Below are 22,433 nucleotides of genomic sequence, written 5' to 3'. Positions count from 1 at the left end.
CTCCCTGGAAACCTCCTGCCCTGCATCATCCTTATCACACCCTTCCAATTCTGCAACCAGAATTCTTTGGGGGGGAGGAGGGGGGCTACTGGTCACAGCTCTTGTTGCATCCCACTTGGCAGACAGCCAAACACACCCCCAGGGGCCCATGCCTCTGCCCCCTTCACCTCCCTGCACATCCCTCTCTGCTCACATGCTGCTCCTCTCCTCTTCACAGCTCAGTGTTTGCAAACTACTCCTCTGTTTTATTGGTTTTTTTTTTTTCTGTGAAGCCCCAAGGTCCCTATTTAATTGGCACCCTGAGCATCCCTGTTTCATCTGGTACCTGGCTCCCCCACCCTGCAGAGCATCAGTGGCTGTCTGACAGGAAGAAGACTTCATTCCCACCCATGTGCACCACACCGAAAATGGTTTCCCACCCTAGGAGAGAGGAGTGAATGGAAGATCATCTGTGCTTGTCAAGGAATAGTAAACTTAATTATTAGCAGAACGTGTTTACAGAGGAATGTGTGGGAAGGGAAACAATAAGCTTAATTAGGAATCAATGAAGTTCTGCCTTTTAATTGAAACCACTTGCAGCAGGGTGGGGCTTGTGAGAGCTAAGAGCCCTCATCCTGCACTCTGGCTCTGGAGTGCAGCAACCTGGGAGTCAGAGGGATGCATCTCTCCCTGTGTTTTGGGTTCTGCTCTCAGTAAGGCCTGCCCTTGCAGAAGTGCCTGGAGCAAGGCTGCCTGATGGGGTACTGCAGGTGCCTGTACAAGCAGAGCAGCTTTGCTGCCTCCTACCCAGGGTCTCCTGCCATTTGGGCTGCTGTGCTGCCTTAGATCTGTAGCAACGTGGCAGGACCTGCCAAAATCTCAGGATTCCTCTTCCTCACTTGGCACAGAGTGTTTGACGCTGACTGGCTGCAGCACCAGCAACTTGGAGGTCACAAACATTATTTCCCAGCTAAAGTGACCCATCCTCATGAGTGGGTGGCAGCTGCAGGCTGTCTCCACAAGGCCTGAGTTTGTCTTGCCTGCTGTGGAGATGATGTGACCCTCTCTAAGGGAGAGGAGAGCAGCATGGCATCCTGAAAATGCTGGGGACAGCTGCTTGCTGTGGTTTGCAGGGGATGTTTCAGGGGAACAGCACAGCCTGTCCCTGTGCCTACACCTCAGGGACGGCAGTCCCCTCCTGCCACCCACATGCTGCAGGGCTGCGTACTCGAGCACAAAACAAACTTCAGAGGAGTTCCCTGTGTGGGATAATAGCAATGCCTGGGCTGGTAATTGAAAATTATTTATTCATGACCAGATAAGAGTCAGTCACATTTTCTGCCAAATTTACCCATAATGTTTATGCCCTATTTTCAAGCTCTGTAAATTTTATGCTGAAGCCGATGCACTGTGGCACTAAAGCAGATAAGAGATGTTTTCTTCTGGCAGTGCTTGTTTCTCATTAACTTAAGGAGCACAGTAATGTCCTGAACAGCCATTTATTGCAGCATTGCTGAGTGGCTCCTGTCCCTCCCCTTTGATGCCCTGAGCCCAAGAGCAGCCGGGCACCTCTCTTCAGCTTGAGAGCTGTGCTCTGCTCCCGGCCCTGCTCACAAGCTCCAGATGGCATTGCTGTCAGCAAGAGGGCTGGAGCATGATGTGGCTGCCAGGCTTCTCTTCCCCAGGGCCCTTGAGCACCAGCCTCTCAACACCCCTTCCTGGGGACATGAAATGCCAGGGGAGGTCAGACCCCAGGGATGGCTGCTTGGTGCTGTGGGCTGGAACAGAACAAGCCACGGCACTGCTCTGGGAGACCTCGCTCTGCCAGGCTCTTGAGGATAGCCCAGGGTAGGAGAAATCCTGCTTTAATACCTCTCTCCTGGCAACACAGCCCGGCAGGGATGCACCAGGCTTGCAGCTTCAGGAAAGCTAATCTACAATGTGTGTTTCTGAACTGCCACCAAATGATTCTGAAACTGATTGTAAAGCTTTGAAGGCAGCTAAATTGCACAATCCAGCCATTTCTATCCTTTATGTGCTTCTTACTTTGTGAAAACATGAAAAAGGGAGGATGATTTAGACCATCAAGCCAGCTGAAATTGCAGACCATAAAAGCTGATGCTCTTTAAAGATTTCTTTTTTCTCTCTGCAGCTCAGGAACCTTCTAAAGCAGTGTCACCCCCACAGGGCTGCCAAGCTGCTGCTGGTCCCGGTCGGCTTATCACAGCACTGCCAAGGGTGACCTGGGGAGCTCGCCTGGAAAGGCAGCAGAGCCTGCTCTGCACTGGGCAGCACGCCATGAGGCCTTGCTACCCACCCCAGGCTCTGCAGCTGGAGAGACAGTCCTGTGCTTGCACCAAAGCCCCTGGGCAAGGGGACTTTCAAGCAAGGTCACCCTTGGGTAATGCTGTGATGGCATGTGACTGCCTGGAGCAGTGTTGTCCCACAGCAGCATGAGCATCAGCAGGCAGCAATGCTGCAGGGACCCAAGGGGTTACATCAGATGAAGTTCGAAGGCTCTGGAGCAGAATGAACTGCAAAACAGTGACTCATGCTGAAAGTTTGGAGCAATGGGCAATGACTGGGATTAGGATCTTTGCTGGCCCCAAAAAGGTGTGCAGCCAAGAGAGCTCTAGCCATTGCCAGAAGGGCATGAAGAAAAGCAGAGCAGGAAGGTGGCTAAAAGCCATCCTGCCTTGGAAGATGCTGAAAAAGACAACAAAAAACCCCAGAGAAAATCACCTCCTGGAAGTCCACATTGCAGCCCCTCACCAGGGCCCTGCTGTGAGGAAATGCCCTGAGACACCTGTGCAGGGTACAGCAAACACATCCAGGGAAGTCCTTGCTGTGGATCACTAGTTCAACTCAGGAGTGACTAGGCTTCTCCACTGCCTCTCCTGGCAACCTGCCTCTCCCACAGTGCCAGAGAAAACTGCCCACTTCTCTTTAGTGCTGGGGATGTGCCAAAGAGGCAGCAGGACATGGACAGGCACTGCCAGGGAGTGAATGCAGGGGTCTGGGTCTGGTCAGGTCAGCCTACAGCCCCTGGGCAGTGTGCCCAATGAGGCAGGCTGCCTGAGATTCTGTGAGGGCTCTGGTCACTTCCTGCCCATAACAAGGATTCACAATGTCACCAAAAGCCTGACCACATGCACTGTGTTTGGGACAGAAACCAATACTGCAGGATGATAGGATGGGGTGTGCTGGGGGGAGATAACGCACAGCTCAGCAACACAGACATCTCAGGCAAAGACAGGTCCCTCTGGGGTCAAAAGAAGCCTGTTATCTTCAAGAAACACGCACCTTGGAGTGTCTTGCCATAACTAAGAAGCCCAAAAGTGAAGTGAGTCAGGATTCCAGGAATGGATTTATTTGGCAACCCAGAAGGGCTTTTTCTTGTTCTTCAAATATATGCTCCATCATTGAAATGTGAAGGCACAAAAAAGTCCCCATATAACTCTCAGCTGCAGAGCACAGTTTATCAGAAGCTTCTCATCTTGCTTAGCCTGTGTGCCAAGCCCTGAGCCACAGCGCAGGTCAGGATCATTTCCCTGCCTGTTTGGGCTGTGTGGGTGACAGTGACCATTGGACAGAACAGGCAGGGCTCTGCAGCAGAAGGCATAGTGCAAAGCTAGAGCTGGATCTCTAGAGACAGCTCATCTCCAAGGAATACTTTTTCCCTGCAGGCTGTAGGGCATTTGAAGAGGCCAGGGAACCCATCAACAATGCCTGCTATTTTACATTAGGAAAAGCAGATCTGTTTTGCCATGGTGATTGGTGATTCCAGCCACTTCCTCGCAGCCAGGGTGGCTAGGATACCCCTGCGAGCATTTTGGTGCAAAAGCTTTGAAAAGGACAGAAAGCGTGCAGGCAAAAGTTTTAACTAAACCCAAACTTGACCATTTCTGCTTCTAAAGAATGAGCTTATTGGGCTAAAAATAATCAGTGCTTCACAGCTTGAGTGCACAAGCCCCTTCTGCTGTTGGCATGGCAACACTAAAATATTCTGCTAGTACAAATGCTCACCGCTAAAATTTTTCTTTTAGGAACAAACTGAATCATGAGAGGCAGAAGCTGCCTCCTCCTTGGGCAGGATTTGCCCAAAGAGTGCATCTGGGCGCAGGAGCACTTGGTCACAGCTTACAAACTTCTGCTTCAGGGGCTGAGTAAGAACCTCTGTCATGAAAACTGTTTCATCTGCAGTGAGGGCTCCCACTACTTCTCCAACTCACGCCTTCCCCATGGTCTGCAGGCAGTTTTGCATTTATTACATCAGAATATCTAATCCTGGCAGTGTAAGCTGATCATTTATACATGTTGTCATTGGACAAGGCACAAATTAGTCTTGTTAATGCAATGAGACCCTGTCAGCCATTCCCCTGCATTGCCAGAAATGCCAGGGCCCTGTCGGGCTGCTGGATGCTGCCGGTAACCCCCCCAGCTGTTGCAGCTTCTCAGCTTCTGGGATGGTCCACACTCCCCATCTCAGAGCTTTCCTTTCCCCCCTTTGATGTGAGTGATGTGGGCAGGGAAGGATGGGTGCCCATGCAGACATGCAAGCAAAATAGAGGTAAATGAGCAGGACAGCAACAGGAGGTTGTGCCACCCTTTTGCCCCCAAGGGATATGCTTACAAGGCATTTGTTGCTGGGCTGCATGAAGCAGTGAGCCACATCACTGGAACTGCATCTCCCTGGGTGCCCTTATGCTGTGAAGTGCTCCCATTCCTCTCTTCTGCCCCCCAACAGCCCCAGAAAAGACAGAAAGCACACACTATACCCTGGACTTCTCCTCCAGCCTGGTCATCATGACTATAGTTGCTGTTCTCTGTTCCCACACCATCCTCCAGAAGTCGCTGAGGGTTTCTGGCAGTGGTCCCTGCGTGGCGATGTAGGCATTCTGCTTCCGATATCCATCAATGTAATTGGCATTGATGTAATCACTGCCTGGGACTCCTGTAGAGGAGAAAGAGGGCAGGAGTTACTGGGGTTGGCCCACAACCCTGTACCTACTGCTCTGCTGGGCCCCGCAGGCAGGAGAAGAGGCTGGCATGTTCACAAGGCTCTTGATAAGTCTCCTTTATGGGGTGATGTCAGGATCTCTCCCAGGGATCCTGCAAAGGACAGGGATGGTGCCTGAAAAAGAAGAACCCTTTTAACTCCCACATTAATGCAACAAGCAGGCAACACCAAAGCAGAGAGACAGCTGCCACATGCACACAAAGGAAAATTCACAGGCAGGAATATTAAGGAGCTCATTCGGCCCCAAGCAACTGACTGATATAATTGTCTTAAATTCACCAGCAATTTGTTATGGTCCTACAGCACCTTTTAAAAATGAGGCTCCTTTATTAGCTTGTCTCTGTTAGCAAGGATGTCAGGCAGGGATGTCCTCCCATCCTTCCTGCAGGGACAACTATCCCCAAGGAGCTGGAAATCTTCCTCCCACCACCACTGAAACCCTTCAGTATGAGACCCCCCTCTGCTGCCTGCCGGTAGAGGCTGCTCCAGCCCCCACATGGCCTCCACCACTTTAAGGAAAGGAATTTTTCGTATCGGCCTTTAAAATGCAAACACATAGTTACTAAAATAAATTCAGCAGAGCAGAGGCCCGCGGCTGTTTCCAACTGCCCGAGCTGCAGGGAGAGAAAGCAGCAGGAATCTCATTGTCTCTTCGGGAGAGAGCATCTGCATTTCATTAGAGGAAGGAAATAAGGCTGGGGGTCACCCCTCGTCCTTTTGTCCTGGGGAAAATTCTACAGGTCTATTCTACAGGTCTCAGCAGTCTCCAGCAGACACAAAGTGCTGGCAGCTCGGGGGGAGCAGCAGCAGCTGGAGTGCAGTGCTTCGCTCCCTTGGCATGGGCAGCATGGACCTGGCAGGGTGCTTTGGGAACAGTTCCCGGGAAGGCACAGACACTACTTACAGCAACTGAGTCAGGCTGGAAAACAGGGATTCCCCCACGTGCTCACCCCACAGCTGTCTGCGAGGGTTTGCCCATGAGCAGACGTGCCAGGCCTTCACACAGCTGCTACTACTGCTGCTGCTGCTTAACGGGGCTGCTGTCAGGGACTGTTTGGCCTCCTCTCCTCCTCTTGAAGAGGATGAATAAGTGCATTACCATTAGAAAAGGCTTTTCCATCTCCCAAAAAAGGATGCTAGTGACCATAGGGCCACTTGTGTGCAAAGCTAGGTCCCAGTTCCTTCCCCAAGCAGGGGTGCACTGAATTAGCTCTGTCTTCCTCATCCTCCACCATTGGGTTCAGATCTGGGTGTGCAGAGCTGGGTGCTGGTTTATAAAACAAAGGGAATGCGTGAGCCTGGGCTCCAGCTCCTCTGTGTGCAAGACAACTAAAAGCATGTACTAGCCCGAACTCCAGGGATGTGGGGCTGGTTCTTGGAGCCATAGGGGTCAGTGCTATGGAGGACAGGGATGTGTGGAGTCTGATGTACCACGGAAAGGAGCACCCCTAATCCTGTGCTGCTCTGGGCACTTAGTTGGGACCATATAATGACAAGTCCCAGAGAAAGATATTGGCCATACAATTGTGTTGGGACAGAGGGTGGCGGTGGCACTAATAGTGCCATGTTTCACCATGTACTAAGGAAGGCAGCTGAAGTCACACAGACAAGACAGTGGGAAAGGAGGCTGCTGGCACAGACATGTTTGTTGCCAGCAGTACTAAGAAGCAACCACACAGAACACACTGTTCTAAGGACACTGGGAAAGCTCTACAGTGCTCTTTCCCCTCTGGCCAGCCAGAACACAGATTTGATCATGGTGATGCTTGGTGTTTGTCCCTGCTCAGCTTAGAACACAGAAAAAAATGGTCTCCTTGCTACAGTCATGTTCAGCTGCTTGATGGGGTACCCACTCCAGTTACTCTTACCATCAATGGAAGTCAGGATGACACGTGAGTGGTCATAGGCTATCACGTTTGCATAGCGGTTTTTCGGTTTATTCACTTCCAGGTTGGAGTTCTCCCAGGTGAACTGCTGCCCAGGATCAATGGACTGTGGAGAGAAAGAGAAGGAAGGAATTGGCAGCGGTTACAGCACATTGGGGTGCTGCAGCACATGGGTTCAGTCAGGAAATCTGCACTGCCCTGCTGCGCACCTTTCCCCAGGCCAGACACAGCTTCCATGGGTGTCCACGGCAGTAGCGTCAAGCCAGACCACATGGAAAACCAGTTTCCAGTGGGACATGCATCCCATTATCTGCAGGCAAGGAAGTCCCTCACTGGGGCAGCCTGCTGCAGATGAGCCTTCATTTCCTCTGCTGTGTGCTCATCCTTTCCTCTGGAGCTACCCTTCAGCAGAAATTTGGTCTTCTGCCAGGATTCCAGAGAGATCTGACAGCACAGATCTTGACCTAGCCGTTTTATTAGCTGTTGAACTGCAGTCTCTTGAAATACAGCAAGCCCTGGGTGTCTTGTGCCCCAGGAGCTTTTGGTATTAGTGTCCTGCAAGACAGCCTATGAGCTTTTGCCAGGGAATAGTCATGAAAATTAATAGGTTACTATCCACTGCTCCAGCTACTTATGCAATGTAAACACCTCTCGTTTGAGTTAATAGAGTGACAAGAAACTATAAACCTGGAGAAGAGATGTGGTTATAAATCTTGGTCTGCACACTATGCAACTGCCTGAAAAGCACACTTCCCATTGCCACCTGGCCTCACACACCCAGTGCTTTTTCCATGAGCAATGTGCTGGTGTACCCAGACCATGGCTGCTCCATGGCCAGGCAGCCTCTTCCCAAAACCTTTTCTACCATCTCAGTCCATGCACAAAACAATGTGAACATGAACCATCCCCAAAGTACCCTTCTGAGATTGGGATGGTCTTGTTGTCTGAGAGAAACACAGGTAAGACACCTGCCTCATGCAGGGACTTGCTCTGCAGCCCTGGGAAAGTTCAGGGCAAGCAGCTACAGCAGAAATCAGTCATGCCTTCCCCCTGAAATTAACAACATTGTCAAAACCTTCTCAAAATCTTGCTCCAGCACAGGATCTCTGAAACTTTGTTGGTCCACAGACAAAAACACTGGGGAGACAGGCCAAGGAAAGCAATGCACGCTGTGCTCCCTGCAGGCATCCGTGTTCATCGCTAGGCAGAGCCGTGTCAGAAGATTTCTCAGGCAGTGAAATGCCTGTCTGTCAGCTCTGGATCAGCTGTGAGCAAAAGGCTGAGGTAGGAAGCACAGCTCCCTGAGTGGACTGACATGAACAGCTCTCATGGTCCCTCTGCTCAGTTCTCCCAACCACCAGCTGTGCACATAGTGACGCCCATCGATGTCCTCTCTGCTCCTGTGCTGTGGAGCAGGCACTTCCCAAGCAGCCACCACTGGGTGTGGGCACTGGCTTGAGTATGGAGCACAGGCACTGTCTGCATTGCTGCACTAGCCCTGAGGGCCTTGCAGCACATGCAGGGAACGGGCTGGTGCTGTGCCAGGTGGCAGCTGTCTGTCCCCAGGTGTGGCCCAGGCTGCCTGCAGGTAGAGGGGCCAGAGCTGACGAAAATGCACAGGAGGATGTGACATCACAGAGATGCTAATAGGTAGTTTGGGAAATGTAGGATGTAAATAGACATTTCCTACAGAAAACCTGTAATTTTCTCTTATCGGTGTAATAAGCAGGCAGCTGCAGTGCTCAGAGGCACTGCAGCCAGGATGGTGGGAGTGGAGGCTGCAAGCACCACTTCTGGCTGCAAACCCACTGGGCCTGGCTGCCACAGGCCTTGCACTCTCCTCTGCCCAGGCACAGGGACATCTCAGCACAGCTCACAGCTCTCTGGGGCACTTCCTTTCATTCAGGCACCTGTAATTTGCACTCAGAATAGGCTGCTCAGGGGATCAGCTCTTTGGATAGCCCCCACTCTCAGCCGTGTGGCAGGGAAGACTGCTGCCCACCAATGGTGGGCCTGAACTGCACAAGGGAATGCAGAAATGATCAAAGACACGAAAAAGTAAGAAGAATATAATATGAAAGGACTTCATGGTTTGGAGCAGAGGTAAGTAAGAGGGGTTTTGACATCAGTCCGATCAATACGGAGCACACTGAAGGCGAAGCAAAAATAGACAAACTAACAAGGAAAATATGGACTCACCAATGCCTATTAGAAACATAAATAACACCTATTTTTCAAAAAGATGGCCTTAATCTGCACAGACAGCCCACAGAGTCTCAGCTCCACCAGTAGTTGGTGGTAGAGCTGAGACTGGCTCTGAAGGTATCAGTGAGCATCTTCTTGCTGTGAAGTAGCAACCCAAGGAAGCAGCAGCTGTAACTGCACTCTGTGAACACTCTCAGTGGGCACAGGTGGGTGCTGGAGTGAGTCCCACCCCTGCAGCAAAGGCAAGCAGAGCTCAGTGCAGTTACTCATGCTCAATCTATGCTGCCAATCACTGCCAAAAGGCTGCAGGGCTGACCCAGCTGTGGGGTGCAGAGTGCTTTGCACAGCAAGTCTGTGTCCTGCCACAGCAGAGGAAAGGGTTATTTCCTGGGGGAGGACAAGTCTGCCAAAAGCCCCCAGAATGGAGGAGGAGCAGCAAGGTGTTGCCATTAGGGTTAACAGCTTTGATGTGCAATGAGTATGTGCAGAAATGGTCTAATCATCATCAGCCTCTTAAGAGGGCAAACAGGTGAGAAAGTCAGAACTAATACAGCACCTGAGTGCAAAGAGGCTCTAATTAAATACTCCTGCAAATTAGTGACTCATTTAGAAGTAAAATGATTTAATTTAAACTCTGGTGATGAATTAATGTACACCTGTTCCCCCCCTTTAAGGCAAACAAATGAGTAAATAAATGGGAGAATGATGGGCTGCTTGGAGAGAGTTGGAACCCTTACATGGAGTAGTGGTTGGCAAGTCTTGTCCCAGCTCTGTACAATGGTCTGCAGCTCCTGTGTGCAGTAACACTGCCTCATCTCCCCACCTTGCTCCACAACTGCCCTGGCACTAGGAGTCTGCTCCTGTTCCTTTCTGGGGCTCATGGCAATCACTGCTTCATCCCAAAACTTGATCAGAGTAACACTTCCTAGAAAGCAGAAGGGCTGGGAAATTGGAAGGAAATGAGCCAGGAGCAAACTTTAAAAAGCACCATGACTTTTTCTTTGCTTTAAAGTGATAGGGAGATGCTGTAAGACAGCAAGTGCAAATTAAGAAAAAGCCCAATTAGTAAAACTCCTCCTTCCCAGCATGGAAGTGCAAGGAACAATTTCACCAAAGCAGTTCAGGGACCCCTGCTGCTACTGCCATAAAGACAGAGTCAGACCATTGAAAAGGGATTGGAAAAAGGCTCTTTCCTCGACAGACTCTAGAGCACTTTACAAATGCCTTGAAACCGTCCCTCGGTGCCAGTTTGACTCTCAGATACAGTCCACCTCGGACTTGCTGCTTCCCTTTCTTAGTGCAGTTCCAAAATCCCTCTGCATGCTGAGGCCCTGCTGCTGCCTCTGCTGCTGGCAGGCGTGGAGAGCCCAGGCAGGCAGTGCCCTCAGGGAGCTGCACAAGGGCATGGGGACAGGAAGATGCTCAGGCAGTGAGTGCTTCCCGTCCTCCTGTGAAATCAACCACATTAGCAGGAGCATTGACCACTGTCAATCTGCGCCACGCCTCAAATGAGGACATAATGTGCTTCTGAATCAATCCCTGGCAGCACTTCAGCCTTATTATTCTTATTACCGGAACGTGAGCGCCGTGTGCCTGCCAGGCGGCTTCCCAATGAGCCCATTAAACCCACGGCAAGCCCATTAAACCAAGGCTCCCTCCGTGCTACCTGGGCCCAGCACCTCCTGGGCTCACTGGCCCCGGGGACCCAAGCACCTCTCCTGCTACCCAACCTGCCTTGCCAGGGCTGCGGGCATGGGAGATGCAGTATCCTCCGTGGCTTTATGGGAAATGTAAGCGAATACAGGGTTTGGCCAAACCACCAGTGTTTCTCTCCACAGAAAACTGTGAGGAGAGATCTGCAGTCTCCCTACCACACTAGGAAGCAGGAGCACAGCCTAAAAATTACTAAGAACTAATGTGCTAGTCAGTGCCACACTGTCAGGCTCTCACCACATGCTCTGCTCTGCTCCTGGATGTTCATACACTGGATGGACTGGACATGAGGAGCAATAGTCACAAGTTGCAGGTTGGAAAAGAAAAAGGAAAAAATCTTCCCCTGGGAAGGTGATACAGGGTCTAGCAGCACTACAAGAGAGGAGGAACCAGCGCTGGTTGGAGTCAGCCTGTCCTGTGTTTGCTAAGAGCACCAAAGGGAACAGCAATGCTCAGCTTGTTGGATCCCACAGTGAGAGTGTGAGCTGCAGTGCGTGTGTGCCGACCGGTTTGTCCCAGGGCAGGTACTCGTGCAGCACCATGGGCAGGATCCCGCTCCGGGAGCACAGGCTGCAGTGTGGGAAGGTGCCCACAGGAGGAGCTCTAACACAGCGACAGCGCCTGCCACCACCTGCACATCACTCAGGGGGTTCAGCCTTCCTTCTACTTATTTAATTCCGTTAATCCCACACTGTAAATTCGCTGTAACTTTCACTGCACACTAAAAATGAAATACTTCCCTCGTGCAGCCAGGCCAGAAACAGCTGCCAGACCCTTGTGCCCTGCTCCGCAGCTTGCTGCCTGCCTGTACAGTGTGGTGGGGCTGTGCTCTGCCCCACGCCAGAGCAGACGGCAGCTGTGAACTGTGCCTGCAGACGGCTCAGCTCCCAGCAACTGCATTTCAGCCTCTCCTGCCACACCGGGGGTACCAGGAGGTAGAGCTGGGATGGCTCCCAGGTGCCAGGGGTGAAGGCTAACCCACAGCACATGACTGCTCTCACTGCAGCCCACCCATAGCTTGCTCTGTGCTGGCTTTGTCACATGGGCTGCACGGGCACGTGGGCTGGCAAACTGGTGGGAGCAGTATTATTTATCCTCTGACCTGTGGGAATGGAGGTCAGACGGCTGTGAGAAATCTCTGCCACCCTTCCTGCCCCCTTCTCAGGCATGTTGGGAGGTGCTGACAGGTCTTGTTTCATGTCACCTGTGTCTAGGTTACCCTGCTATTGCTTGCACAGCCAAGGCAAGCGCCAGACTGATGGCTCTAGGCCAGCTGGCCTCAATGGTTACAACTGCTGTTAAATATTTGCTCTCTGCCTGTGGTGCCACTGCTCCTGGAATGTGAGCCATCTATAAACAGCCCTGCACCCCACAGAGATGTTAGGCTGACAGGCTGCTCTACAAAAACACTTAAAATGCAACTATTTCAAAGCACAATCAAACAGCAAATGGGCCTTGGGGGTTCACCTGCCATGCCTTCCTCCCTTGTGTCTCCCTGCTCAGCTGTGCTATTCCCATTCTGGCAGCACCACTATGCCATGGGGAACAGGGTCAGGGCCTTCACTTCTCAAAGTGCTGGGTCACCACTCAGCTCTGTGTAAGGTCTGGGGCTCACAGTGTCCCAGGGTGAGCACTGGGACTGTATCAATGATTACTGCAAATGCAAGCATGTGCCGAGGTGTGGTTCCTGTCTCTCAGGCTCCCACAGGGGCCGCACAGCCTGCTCTCCTCCCACCTCTACAATTTCTACATCCACTCTGCAGATTTCCTCAGTCAGCAGCACATGCCATGCCTATCCTGCCCTGCAGACCTCCTATCAAAGGGAACTGTTGCTCTGCCGAACCCACACATACAGGGACCAGGATGAGAGAAGACCCGCTGCTGCAGCAATCCTGCACAGGCAGCTGCTGTTCGCTTCCAACTCAGTCCAGGATTTTTCTCACTGGCATTTCAAATGGGAAATGATTGCATTGATCCCCACATGCCAACAAGGTGCAACCCCTTCTACTTTTGGGTCCATCCTAGTGTCAAACACTGTACAAGCCTGTCATGTTCAGCAATTTCCAGATGATGAGGAGTCAAACACAGCAGAATCCAGGGGAAAAAAATTATGTGCAACAATCAGCTACTTAATAGCTGCTTCAACATGAGAAGTACAACTGATTGGTGCTCTCAACCAGCCATGATATTCTAAAGAAAGAGAAATGAGAAGAGAGAGGCTCATGAAAGTAGCTAAGAGAATTTACTTAATGCTCATTTTTTCAAAAACAGTTCCCACAGCTCAGTATTATGCTGCAGGCTCTATTGAGCACAGGCCTAGTGTGAGGATGGGAGTGCAGAGACACTGGATCCTGCTGACTCCGCACTGTGCAGCAGAGCCACAGCCTGCCTGTAGCTGAGTGGACTGCCCTGCTTAACATTTCAGTTGGACTGGCAACAAAAAGCCCAAGGCAGCCAGATATGACTGCACACTTTGGCTCCACTGGCAGGACATACATGAACACGCAGGTAGCTTCGAGTGAAGCACATTATTCCTTTAAACATTTCCCAAGTTGCAATGTAATGCAGTAGCTCATCTCTCTGGTTCAGACAGTAGATGCAGAGGAATGCCAAGATCCTCCACTTGGCATCCAAAAGCCAAAAAAGAGCTCTGTGCCTTCTTTGGATACACACAGCACACCCTTTGAACTAGCTGGAATTCGTCCCTTACCATCTCAACACAGAGATCTGCTTTCCCTATCCTGGCATATATAATCCTACCTTGTGGGCAAATGCTCTGATCTCATCTCATGAATCAGTGTAGGTACGGTGCAGGAAGGGGTGGCCACAGGCACAGGCAGATAACAATTCAAACAGAAGTGATAACACATGCAAAGAACACTTCCCAAATTTATTCCCTCTCTAATACTAGTGGGGGGTTTATTTACAAGTCCCCTGCAGCTCAAGAGGGCTCTGCATATAAGCACAGCAAAACATCATCCTGCCATTGCTCCTCTTCATGGCTGCAGAGGAACTTTTTCAGTTCAACTTTTAAACAGTTGCAACCTAATCATGCAGCCTGGAGAGCGCCAAAAATGGTGAAGCAGTCCTCAGGTAGGTCAGCCCCTTCCCCTCCACAGGTGTACCCCCTTGGCAAGCTGCTCTCAGGGGAGGACAGGGCTGGAGGGAATTGGGCTGGGAGAGGTGCAGTGGAAGGTTTCACCAAACACCCAGCACATGCCTTTGCATGTGAACAAAGGCAGCATCAGTGGTGGATGCAGACAAGCACCTACTCAGGGGCTCCACCAGAGACATGGATATGGGTGGGAGCATGATCCAGAAATGCAGGCAAGTTTGCAGCTCGTGACTGCAGGTCACGGGCATAGAGAGGTCTGTGCAGGGAGGGGAGCATGGACTACTCTGGGGTAGTGGGACATTAGCACAGTTTCTATGGGCACTTATGCTGAATGGCACAGGCTAATGCCAGCACAGTCCATTGGAGATTAGATGGGGAAAGCAGGAATGAAAACTCAGTGTGTTTGTTGGCATCAGAGGACGGTGCAGAGAGCAAAGCTTTGAACACCGGTGGAAGTGAATGGGCACAGGATACTGCAGACCAAATTACCTCAGCCAACCTGGATGGAGCGCAGCCCTCACAGAGCAGAACAAAGTAATCAGTGACAGTCCAGGCAGGCAGACAAGAGCTCCCATTCACTCCTAAGACCGTAACAATTGTGGTAGCATGGCAGGCTGCTATGCATTCTCCTGCAAGGCCTTCTCCCTGTATCAGCCATGCTATAACTGCTCAAGGCAAGTTCCCACCACTGTAGGGTTGGCAGGGAGAGCTGGCAGGCTCCCAGGGCTGGCGTGGGGACTGGCCACACAGCATTGCTGCAGGGGAAGCACAGCTCAGCTTTCACCAGGCCCTCTCTGCTGGGGTCACGGCCAGCATCACTCAACCCTGCTGCGCGTCCCGCTCCCAGGCTCACCTCGTACTCCTGGGAGAACTTCAGCCCATCGTTGGCCTTGAGCCGTTCGATGTTGTCAGCGAGGTCGGTCACGGGGATGGGGGGGTGGTCACGCATGCCTGCAAGCGAGACAAGGAGGGAGGGAGGGAGAGGAGAATGATTACAGCTCTGCGTGGCCAAGGGAGGCTCAGCAAGAGCATGTGCACAGCAAACCCAGGAGGTGGGTGCAAGGAGGACACGTGTGACTATGTGAAGCGCCGGGCGGGATGGACAGGAAGCTGACGAGCTCACACGGCATGCGGCACACACTCCCAGAGCGGTGAACAGAACACAAAGGTGATGTGCAGAATGTGCATGACCGGGTGAGCATGCTCGGACAGTACAGCCACCGGGCACACAGAGCAGGCCACGCAGCCCCTGGCAGGAACAGGCCAAGGATACACTGTCGCTCTGCTTCCTGGGCTCCCGCTTGGGCTGAAGCTGAACACACTGATCCTCTGGTGCTCTCACCGCCAAGGGCTTAGGCTGATCCTCTTGCTTACCCCTAATAATGGCATTAGCCACAAAGAAACTGCCAGACCTGCAGTGAAACCTCTGCAGTGCATGTGCACAGCTTTTTGGGTAGGCAGATGGGTCACAGTCCCCAGGGTGTTAGAGAAGGATGAGAAGGGCCCCACAGAAGAATGGCTGATCCCCTGGTAGGACACTGCACAACGTTCTGAGAGCTGAGGAGCAGCTCTGCCCACAGCTGCATAACTCCTCAGTGATGCTCCAGAGGCAGAGCCTGCTCCAAGGCCCAAAGTCCAGCTCCTCTGGGCTGGCCCATGCAAGGCACCATGTGCAGCGATGTGCTTTCCAGCAGCTTCTGGGAGGCTGCTGCAAGTTGGGATGCAGCTCAAGCCATGGCAGAAGTCTTGCCCTGGCTAAACCAGGGATGCAACACTATGGCTCGTCCTGGGCACAACTGCTCAGCAGAAAGGCCCAGAGGAGGGGATCCCACAGATCCCACACAGGGGACAGGTACTGTGGGGGCATGCATGTGGGATTGGGAGGAGCCCTCCTGGGGCCCTGGGATTCAGAGCATAACTATCACAACCTCCTTCTCTGATGCTGAGATGTTGAACTGGCAGGAACGTGATTGTGAAACATGTCACCCAAATCCCAAGGCTCGTGACTCCATCAGCTGCTCTGTGGGTTTCCCAGAAACCCCACATGGGTAATGATGATTATTAATAGGCTGAAGCTGTTGACTCACACCCAGGGAGACAGGCTGGAGCACAGCCAGAAGCTTCATAATTGCTCAGAAGGCTGAACACTGCCACAGATGGCAGTGATGGGCCACTGAGGTGATGGAGTGGTCCCCAGGCTGGGTACACGCATTTTACATGGTGATGACAAGTCACAAGGTGATAACATGGAAGTGTTACACCTCAGACCTCTGCATAAAACATCTGACATCACTGCACACAGGCAAGACCCAATCCAACACACACCTGTCCTGCCATTACTCAGCAGTGCAGTGCCATCCAGGATGGCCTGAGAACACACAGATAGGTGGAGAACGAAATACCCCTATTCTGCCTTGTGCTGAGGTCCTCCTGCAAATGGTCCTGTTTGCCACTTCACCCATCAGGATCCCTGAGGTGGCTGAGCAGGCCCTCAAAGGGACAGAGATGATGCTGGTTTCGGCACAGTTTCCTCACTCATGCCAGAACTCCTGGCTGTAGCTCAGGAGCAGCCTTTGCAGAGCTGTCACTGATGAGCAATTGAATGACGACAACAGTGTGGGACCAAGACAGAAGTGTGGGGCAAGAAGGAGAAAGAGATTGGAACACAGTCACAGTATGTGCTTCTTCCAAAACAGTTATGTACAAAGCAGAGCCATGGACCACAGCAGAGCTGCAGACCCTCATCTCTGCTGAGAAACACAAGGTGGTCTCTCCAAACTTGTGTTTTGCCAGCCAGAGAAGTCTTGCAGCAACAAAAGAGCAGCAAGAGCAGGTGGGGAAAAAGAGGGGTTGGAATCTCATTATGGTCAACATGGAAAAACAGCCACTGACAGTGCAGGGCAAGACAAGAGATTTGTACACACTGCCAGGACTTCCACAAGCTCTTCCAATTGCTCTGGCAAGAGGACAGTGAGATCACCATGAGGCTAGAAGAGCTCAGAGGTCTCACAATGCCTGCAGGACACACATGGCAAAGCCCTTGGCTCCGCTCCCAGGGAAGTATTTATGCTACATATTTCACCCTTTCCTGTGTGCATACACAGATGCCTTGTATATCCTAGAGCAGGGTGGCCATGCTTTTATGGTTGTTTGAGGATGAACTTGAAGCTCAGAAGACAAGTGATAAGAGGGCACTTTTATCTGCAGGCTGGTACTACTCCATGCAAGCTGCTAGAGCAGTATGTGCCTCCTTTGTGCCTGGGATTCTGGTACCAACACTGTGAAGCAGACTAAATGCAGGCAGTCCAGAGACCATCATGTGTTCTGTTCTGGCTAGGACAGAGGTGACCCAGCCTAGGGAAACCAGTTTGCCTGAGGTAGGATGAGAGTGTGTTCAACCACTGAAGAGCAAGAGCACCCTTCAATTTGTCCATTTGGGGTTTTTAGCTGGCCACTCCCTCTAGAATGGCCAAGGTCAGCAGTCCTCACGCAGGGCCAGCTGCAGACCTGGCACCATGGCAGAGCCTGGCCTACCACTCTGAGGGGGTCAGAGGCCTGAGAGCAGGGGAAGGGCTGCTGAAGAAGCCTCTTGGCAGCCCATCACTCAGGACCTTCCCTTCTGCATTGTGCTGTGGTGAGCTGCTGTAGTGCCGTGCGAACAGTACCGAGCCTCACCCCACACATCATGTCAGAAAGTGAAATCACTGCCATTTTACAGTCTGCTGTGAGTGAAGGTGATCTTCATGACATTGAAACAAAAAATACAGAGACGAGAGAGAAAGAGAAAGAAAAAGCAAAAGGTGTCGAAAGATAAAAACAGGAGTTAAAACTAACTTGAGATATTCGGGCAACAGGGGACACTGGCACCTGTAAAGAAAAGAAACGGGGCAAGAACAGAAATCCCATTAGCCTTTAGTCATCATTGCAGAGGTTCAGAGATGGAAAGACAACGAGATGAAGATGAAAAGGAAAGCACCATATGCCACAGCACCAGGAGCCTCCCTCCTGCGTAGGACCGACCACCTGGCCCTGGGGGCTGCTCTGCAACTGGCTGTTACACAGTAGGCTGTTGGCTCTGGCCAGTGCCATCCCCTGACACTGGCAAACGTGGAGCTGCAGCTACTTGTAAGGGAGTGAGTCCACAGGCCTCCATGTGACACCAAGAGCTACATTTCTCACTCCACACCACTGGCCCCAGCCCCGTGCCCCAGGGACGCCTGCAGGGGCCAGTAGATGGCAGGTACAAGGAGCATCTGTGCACGGTGGCCAGGGGGACTGCACTCAGCCCCAGCCACTTATGCTCAGTGCCCCTGGGCCTCCAGCTCGCTCACAGCTCATCAGCAGCACAACTCAGTCTCATTTCATGGTGTGTTGGGACACTGCCCGGTCCTGTATCCTCTCAGTGACTTGGCACAGCAGTACATTAGTACAGGGAGGCCAACAGTGGGGAATAACCCTTGTCTGAAGTAAAAACCACAAAAATGAGAGAGCTTAATATTTAATAACAGTAGACCAATTAATTATGCATTAAACAAGTTTTCCCTGCTCAGCAAACTCCATCAGGGAGACCAACTACCAGGGCTGGTGGCCAGCATCTCTTGTCAATGCATCCTCACAGCACTACCTCGACCTTCATCAGGTGACAGGGGCAACAGCTTGGGCCCACTGAGCTTGGTGGATTTCCTGTGCCTCACTGATGAGGACAAGCTCATCAGGAGCTGGAACGGTCACTTCAAGCTGCACGACACCTGCTTCTGCCCCTCAGAGTCTCACAAGGGATGCAGTGGGGAGAAGGGGAGGAGGACAGAGTGCTGTCTCTTGGCAGGGGAGCATTGTCTGGCAGTAACCCAGGGTCCTGCTGCTGTCTGGAGTGAACTAGGCACTTGGGCTTGGTTTTGTCTCTTCAGAGAGCTCTGCAAACTTATCAAATGAGCAGCATCTTTGGCTTATCCTCACTCACAGACAGGAAAAGAAAATTTTCTGGCTCCCTATCTCTCTGATGGCAGCTCTTGAACCTTGCTACAGGTCTAGCAAGGGGCATCCTTGTTGTAAACACTCTGACCTCTCTGAAGATGGGAGCAGATGCAAGCCCGACTTGCCACAATCCTCCACGCAATGCAAACCACAAGCATACAGCAAAGATGGCATTTGTGCACACATGGAGACACGTCACAGAGGCCTGTCCCCATGCACAGCTGTCCTGGAGCAGCTCTGTTTAACACCATGCTCCTCCTCAAGAAGCTGCATGCTGTTGTTGACTGTGTGTGACCCCCCTCCCTAGTGCTGCTCCCGGTGATCTGCCTGTTGAGATGTTCTTGCTCTGCCACACGTGCCTCCCTTGCTCCCCACAGCATTCTCCTCCCATGCTGTGACACCATCCTGTGCTGTGCTGTGACCAATTAATGTGCCAGCTCTGCTGGCAACTACCAGCCTGCTGCTGCTGCCCACACGTGAGATCTGCCACTGGTTCTGCCTGGGAGATGCACTAACTACAGACCCCTGACAGCTGCCCTGGCACAGAAAAAGATGTGCTGGTGTAGCTCACCCCAGGTGCGAGCCAGACTGCTGTGAGTGGCAACAGGAAAGGCTGTTCTTGCCTGCCCCCCCCGACCACCAGACACAGCAGTTTTACATCAGGAAATGGCCCCTTCAAAACTCTCCTGTTAGATGAAAGCTCTTAGATGAATGAGCAGCAGGAGGAAAAGGAAAGTAGGTTAGAGACCAGGAGGAGCTGCAAGTTAGAAGAGAGCTGTATGTGCCTCATTTGCTGCTGAACTGCTCCCTCCATCACAAAAGCCCAAGTGGTCCCTCAGTTCATCTACGACTTGGACTCTCTGAAAGGCTCTGAACGAGTCAGGGCGAGCCTGTCTCTGATCACTACAATGACAGGTACTGTGCTTTCGGTGCCATCAGAGACGTGCAGACACAAAGCAGCAGCACAAGACCTTTCTGCAGTGTGAGGTACAGTTGCCTCCATGAGCTGGCGAAGCTACAGCCTGAGGCATCCCAGGCCAGTGAAAGCAGCATGCAGAGAACGGCATTTACTGAACTATCATCCTCTGAACTGAGACCCCCATGATCAGCAGTCCTTCAGTGGGCCACAGCACTGGCTGCAGAGCACTATTGTCTGCAGGTAGCTCTTCTCCTGACCCTTAGCTGAACAGAGTAGGAGAGTCAGCACACCAAAGATACCAGAATGAAGCTGCTGGGACACCCTCAGCAGTGTAAGAGCTCTGTGAACCTCCTGACTTCCCCAGATGCAGCCCATGTGGCCAACACCGCACCAGTTGTGCTTGGCACTGAAGCTCAGCCAGGGTGAAGCCAGTTCTGCACCTGGGAGCATCCCAGGTATGGACACTCCCAAATGCACGGAGGTTCTTCCCAGCTCAGGACAACTGTAATGAGCTTCACACCGTGTCTGACACACACCACACAACAGGCCAGCCCTATCCAGGTTCCCCAGCCTCATGGCCCTGCAGTGACAGGGCCAGGGAGAAGGATCTGCAGCCCAGAGAACAGACACCTGCACATCCTTGGTCTAAAGCCCACTCTGTGTCACTGTGACTGAGAAGGTGTAGATTTCCTGGAGGGTGGGAAGGACTACAACTCTGCTTCTGGCATGGGGGACATGGAGAAGGGGAACCAGAGGAAGTAGGATTCAAGAGGATGAGCTGTTCCTTACCTGGAGTCTGGTAGTTGAGCCGCCTCATCTCAACTGGGTCAGACGAGTGGGCCAAGAGTGAGTCCTTCAGGCCAATGGAATGCTCATCCTTGGAAGAGGGGGAATGTGCCCTTTTCCTGTGGACAGAGAGGGCAGAGACAAGCAGGTAAGTTCAGGTAGAGACTGGCATGAATCACCCTAGGAAAGAGGCTGGGTCCCTCTGCCTCAGACACCCAGGTCCATCCCAGGGCTCTGGCTAAGTCATACCATCTTCTGTGCTGTCGATTTCCCATCTATGAAACAGCAAAGATTATATACAAGCAATGTCACAGGTTTGATTAGTGAGGCCGTTTTGGGATGTGGTATTCTGCATAGTATTTATTAGAGAAAATGCAGATAGATGCAAGATGCTGTTTCCTCTTACTGTCTCTAGGAACTATTTCCTGTAGTGGAAGGATATAATAAAATTTTTTTCATGTATTAGAAATATTTAAATATAGAATGCTGTAATATAATAGTGTAAAGGCTCTTCAGGGTGTGTTTTATTGGGCCATTAATACATGTCTTGAATGGTTGAAGGCACCCAAGGCGTGAATTAATGGAACAATAAAATACAATGTTGTCTCTTCATGCTATATTTATGCCTAAAGCGATGCCACCACCGCAGGCTCTTGCTGGAACTCAAAGGCAAAGCAGGGACAGATCCAATCAAAAAGTGGACAAGTGAATATTAAGGAAAATATAATACTGCAAGCAGAGTTTCTAGTGAATCTCTAGGTCCCACTTCTAGCTCTAGATTAAAAATATGGTGGGTATACCCAAGGGCTGGAGAAGGGTGCTGGGCAGGAGCAGCACAGCAGTTCTGTCTTCTGAGCTGTGCTGACCCTGGCACTTGGCCAATGCACCCAGCATGCAGAAATACAAAGAGACTTTGTCTTTTGGCTACAGCCCCTAAATGAATTTTGCCTGAACCCTTCTGCTGACCTGATGTTTCCTGGAAGAGAGGGAGCTGCAGAACTGCTGCTCTGCACGAATGCTAGCACATTTACCAGCCTGCAAATGGTAACAGTCAGTCTCTGCTTTGGACCTCCTTGTGAGGCACCTGGAAGCACACGAAGGTTCTGCACAAAGGCAGCTGGATCCCTGGGTGGTGGAGACCCTGAGCCATGCATGATCTCAAATGCTCTCACAGGCACAGGGCACTTTCACTTCCTTCAGAGGCTCAGCATGCTGGACTGCCACTAATGAGAAGCACTTAGAGAAAATTCAGTGCATAAATCATGAGTGAAACCTGAGTGTGTTCCTTGTGTGGCCCAGCCTGTAAGCAAGCTCCATCTGCAGCCTGAGGCTGCAGCAAACACTGGAGTTGCTCAATGGGGAGAACCAGCTTGAGAGTCTTACACTACTCTGAGGCATCTCAGAAACCTTCCAGCTTCCTGGACCAAGACAAAAGAGCTGGGGGACTGAGACCACTGATAGAAAGAATGGAGAATACACAGCCAACAAATAAACCTCCTATCAGGAGCACAGCAGGATGTGCAATGTGCTACTGTGTACCAGTCCTCAAGCAAATGGGGCCATCTTTTTTGGGGAATGGGCACAGCACATAATTAAACTTTATCTCTGTCTCATTAGCCCAGTCAGGGCAACTGTTAAACCATCCTCCAGACCACAAGCTATCCACTGCTGCTCAGCTTCAATTCATTCCCACTACAGACTTGCCATTGGGAATATTACACATAGATACTTTTGGGAAAAAATGCTTCCACGGGGAGGGTGGACAGCCAAAACCACAGCATCACTCTGAGCACATGGGTGGTGCTGGAAGAGGATATGCTGCTCCTCCATGGGCTA

General features: G+C 51.6%; 1 protein-coding gene across 14 annotated transcripts in view; it reads right to left on the bottom strand.

Moving 5' to 3' along the window:
• PTPRF (protein tyrosine phosphatase receptor type F) overlaps positions 1-22,433 on the bottom strand; it is a 381,489-nt gene that overhangs the window by 11,681 nt on the left and 347,375 nt on the right. For 10 of the 14 annotated variants that reach the window (XM_066192652.1, XM_066192651.1, XM_066192663.1 and 7 more), the window contains 5 exons: positions 20,601-20,716; positions 17,753-17,785; positions 14,772-14,869; positions 6,868-6,991; positions 4,758-4,933 (listed from right to left, as the gene is read on the bottom strand). In XM_066192652.1, coding sequence (XP_066048749.1) covers positions 4,758-4,933; positions 6,868-6,991; positions 14,772-14,869; positions 17,753-17,785; positions 20,601-20,716 — 547 coding nt within the window. The remainder of the gene's footprint in view (positions 1-4,757; positions 4,934-6,867; positions 6,992-14,771; positions 14,870-17,752; positions 17,786-20,600; positions 20,717-22,433) is intronic. The other 4 variants (XM_066192657.1, XM_066192658.1, XM_066192662.1 and 1 more) reach the window with 1 other exon arrangement.

Source organism: Chamaea fasciata, unplaced genomic scaffold (genome assembly GCF_029207755.1).
Source record: "Chamaea fasciata isolate MVZ Bird 193981 ecotype frontalis unplaced genomic scaffold, bChaFas1.0.hap1 SCAF_10, whole genome shotgun sequence".
Taxonomy (NCBI): Eukaryota; Metazoa; Chordata; class Aves; order Passeriformes; family Sylviidae; genus Chamaea; species Chamaea fasciata.
This window is presented reverse-complemented; position numbering and strand designations above follow the sequence as displayed.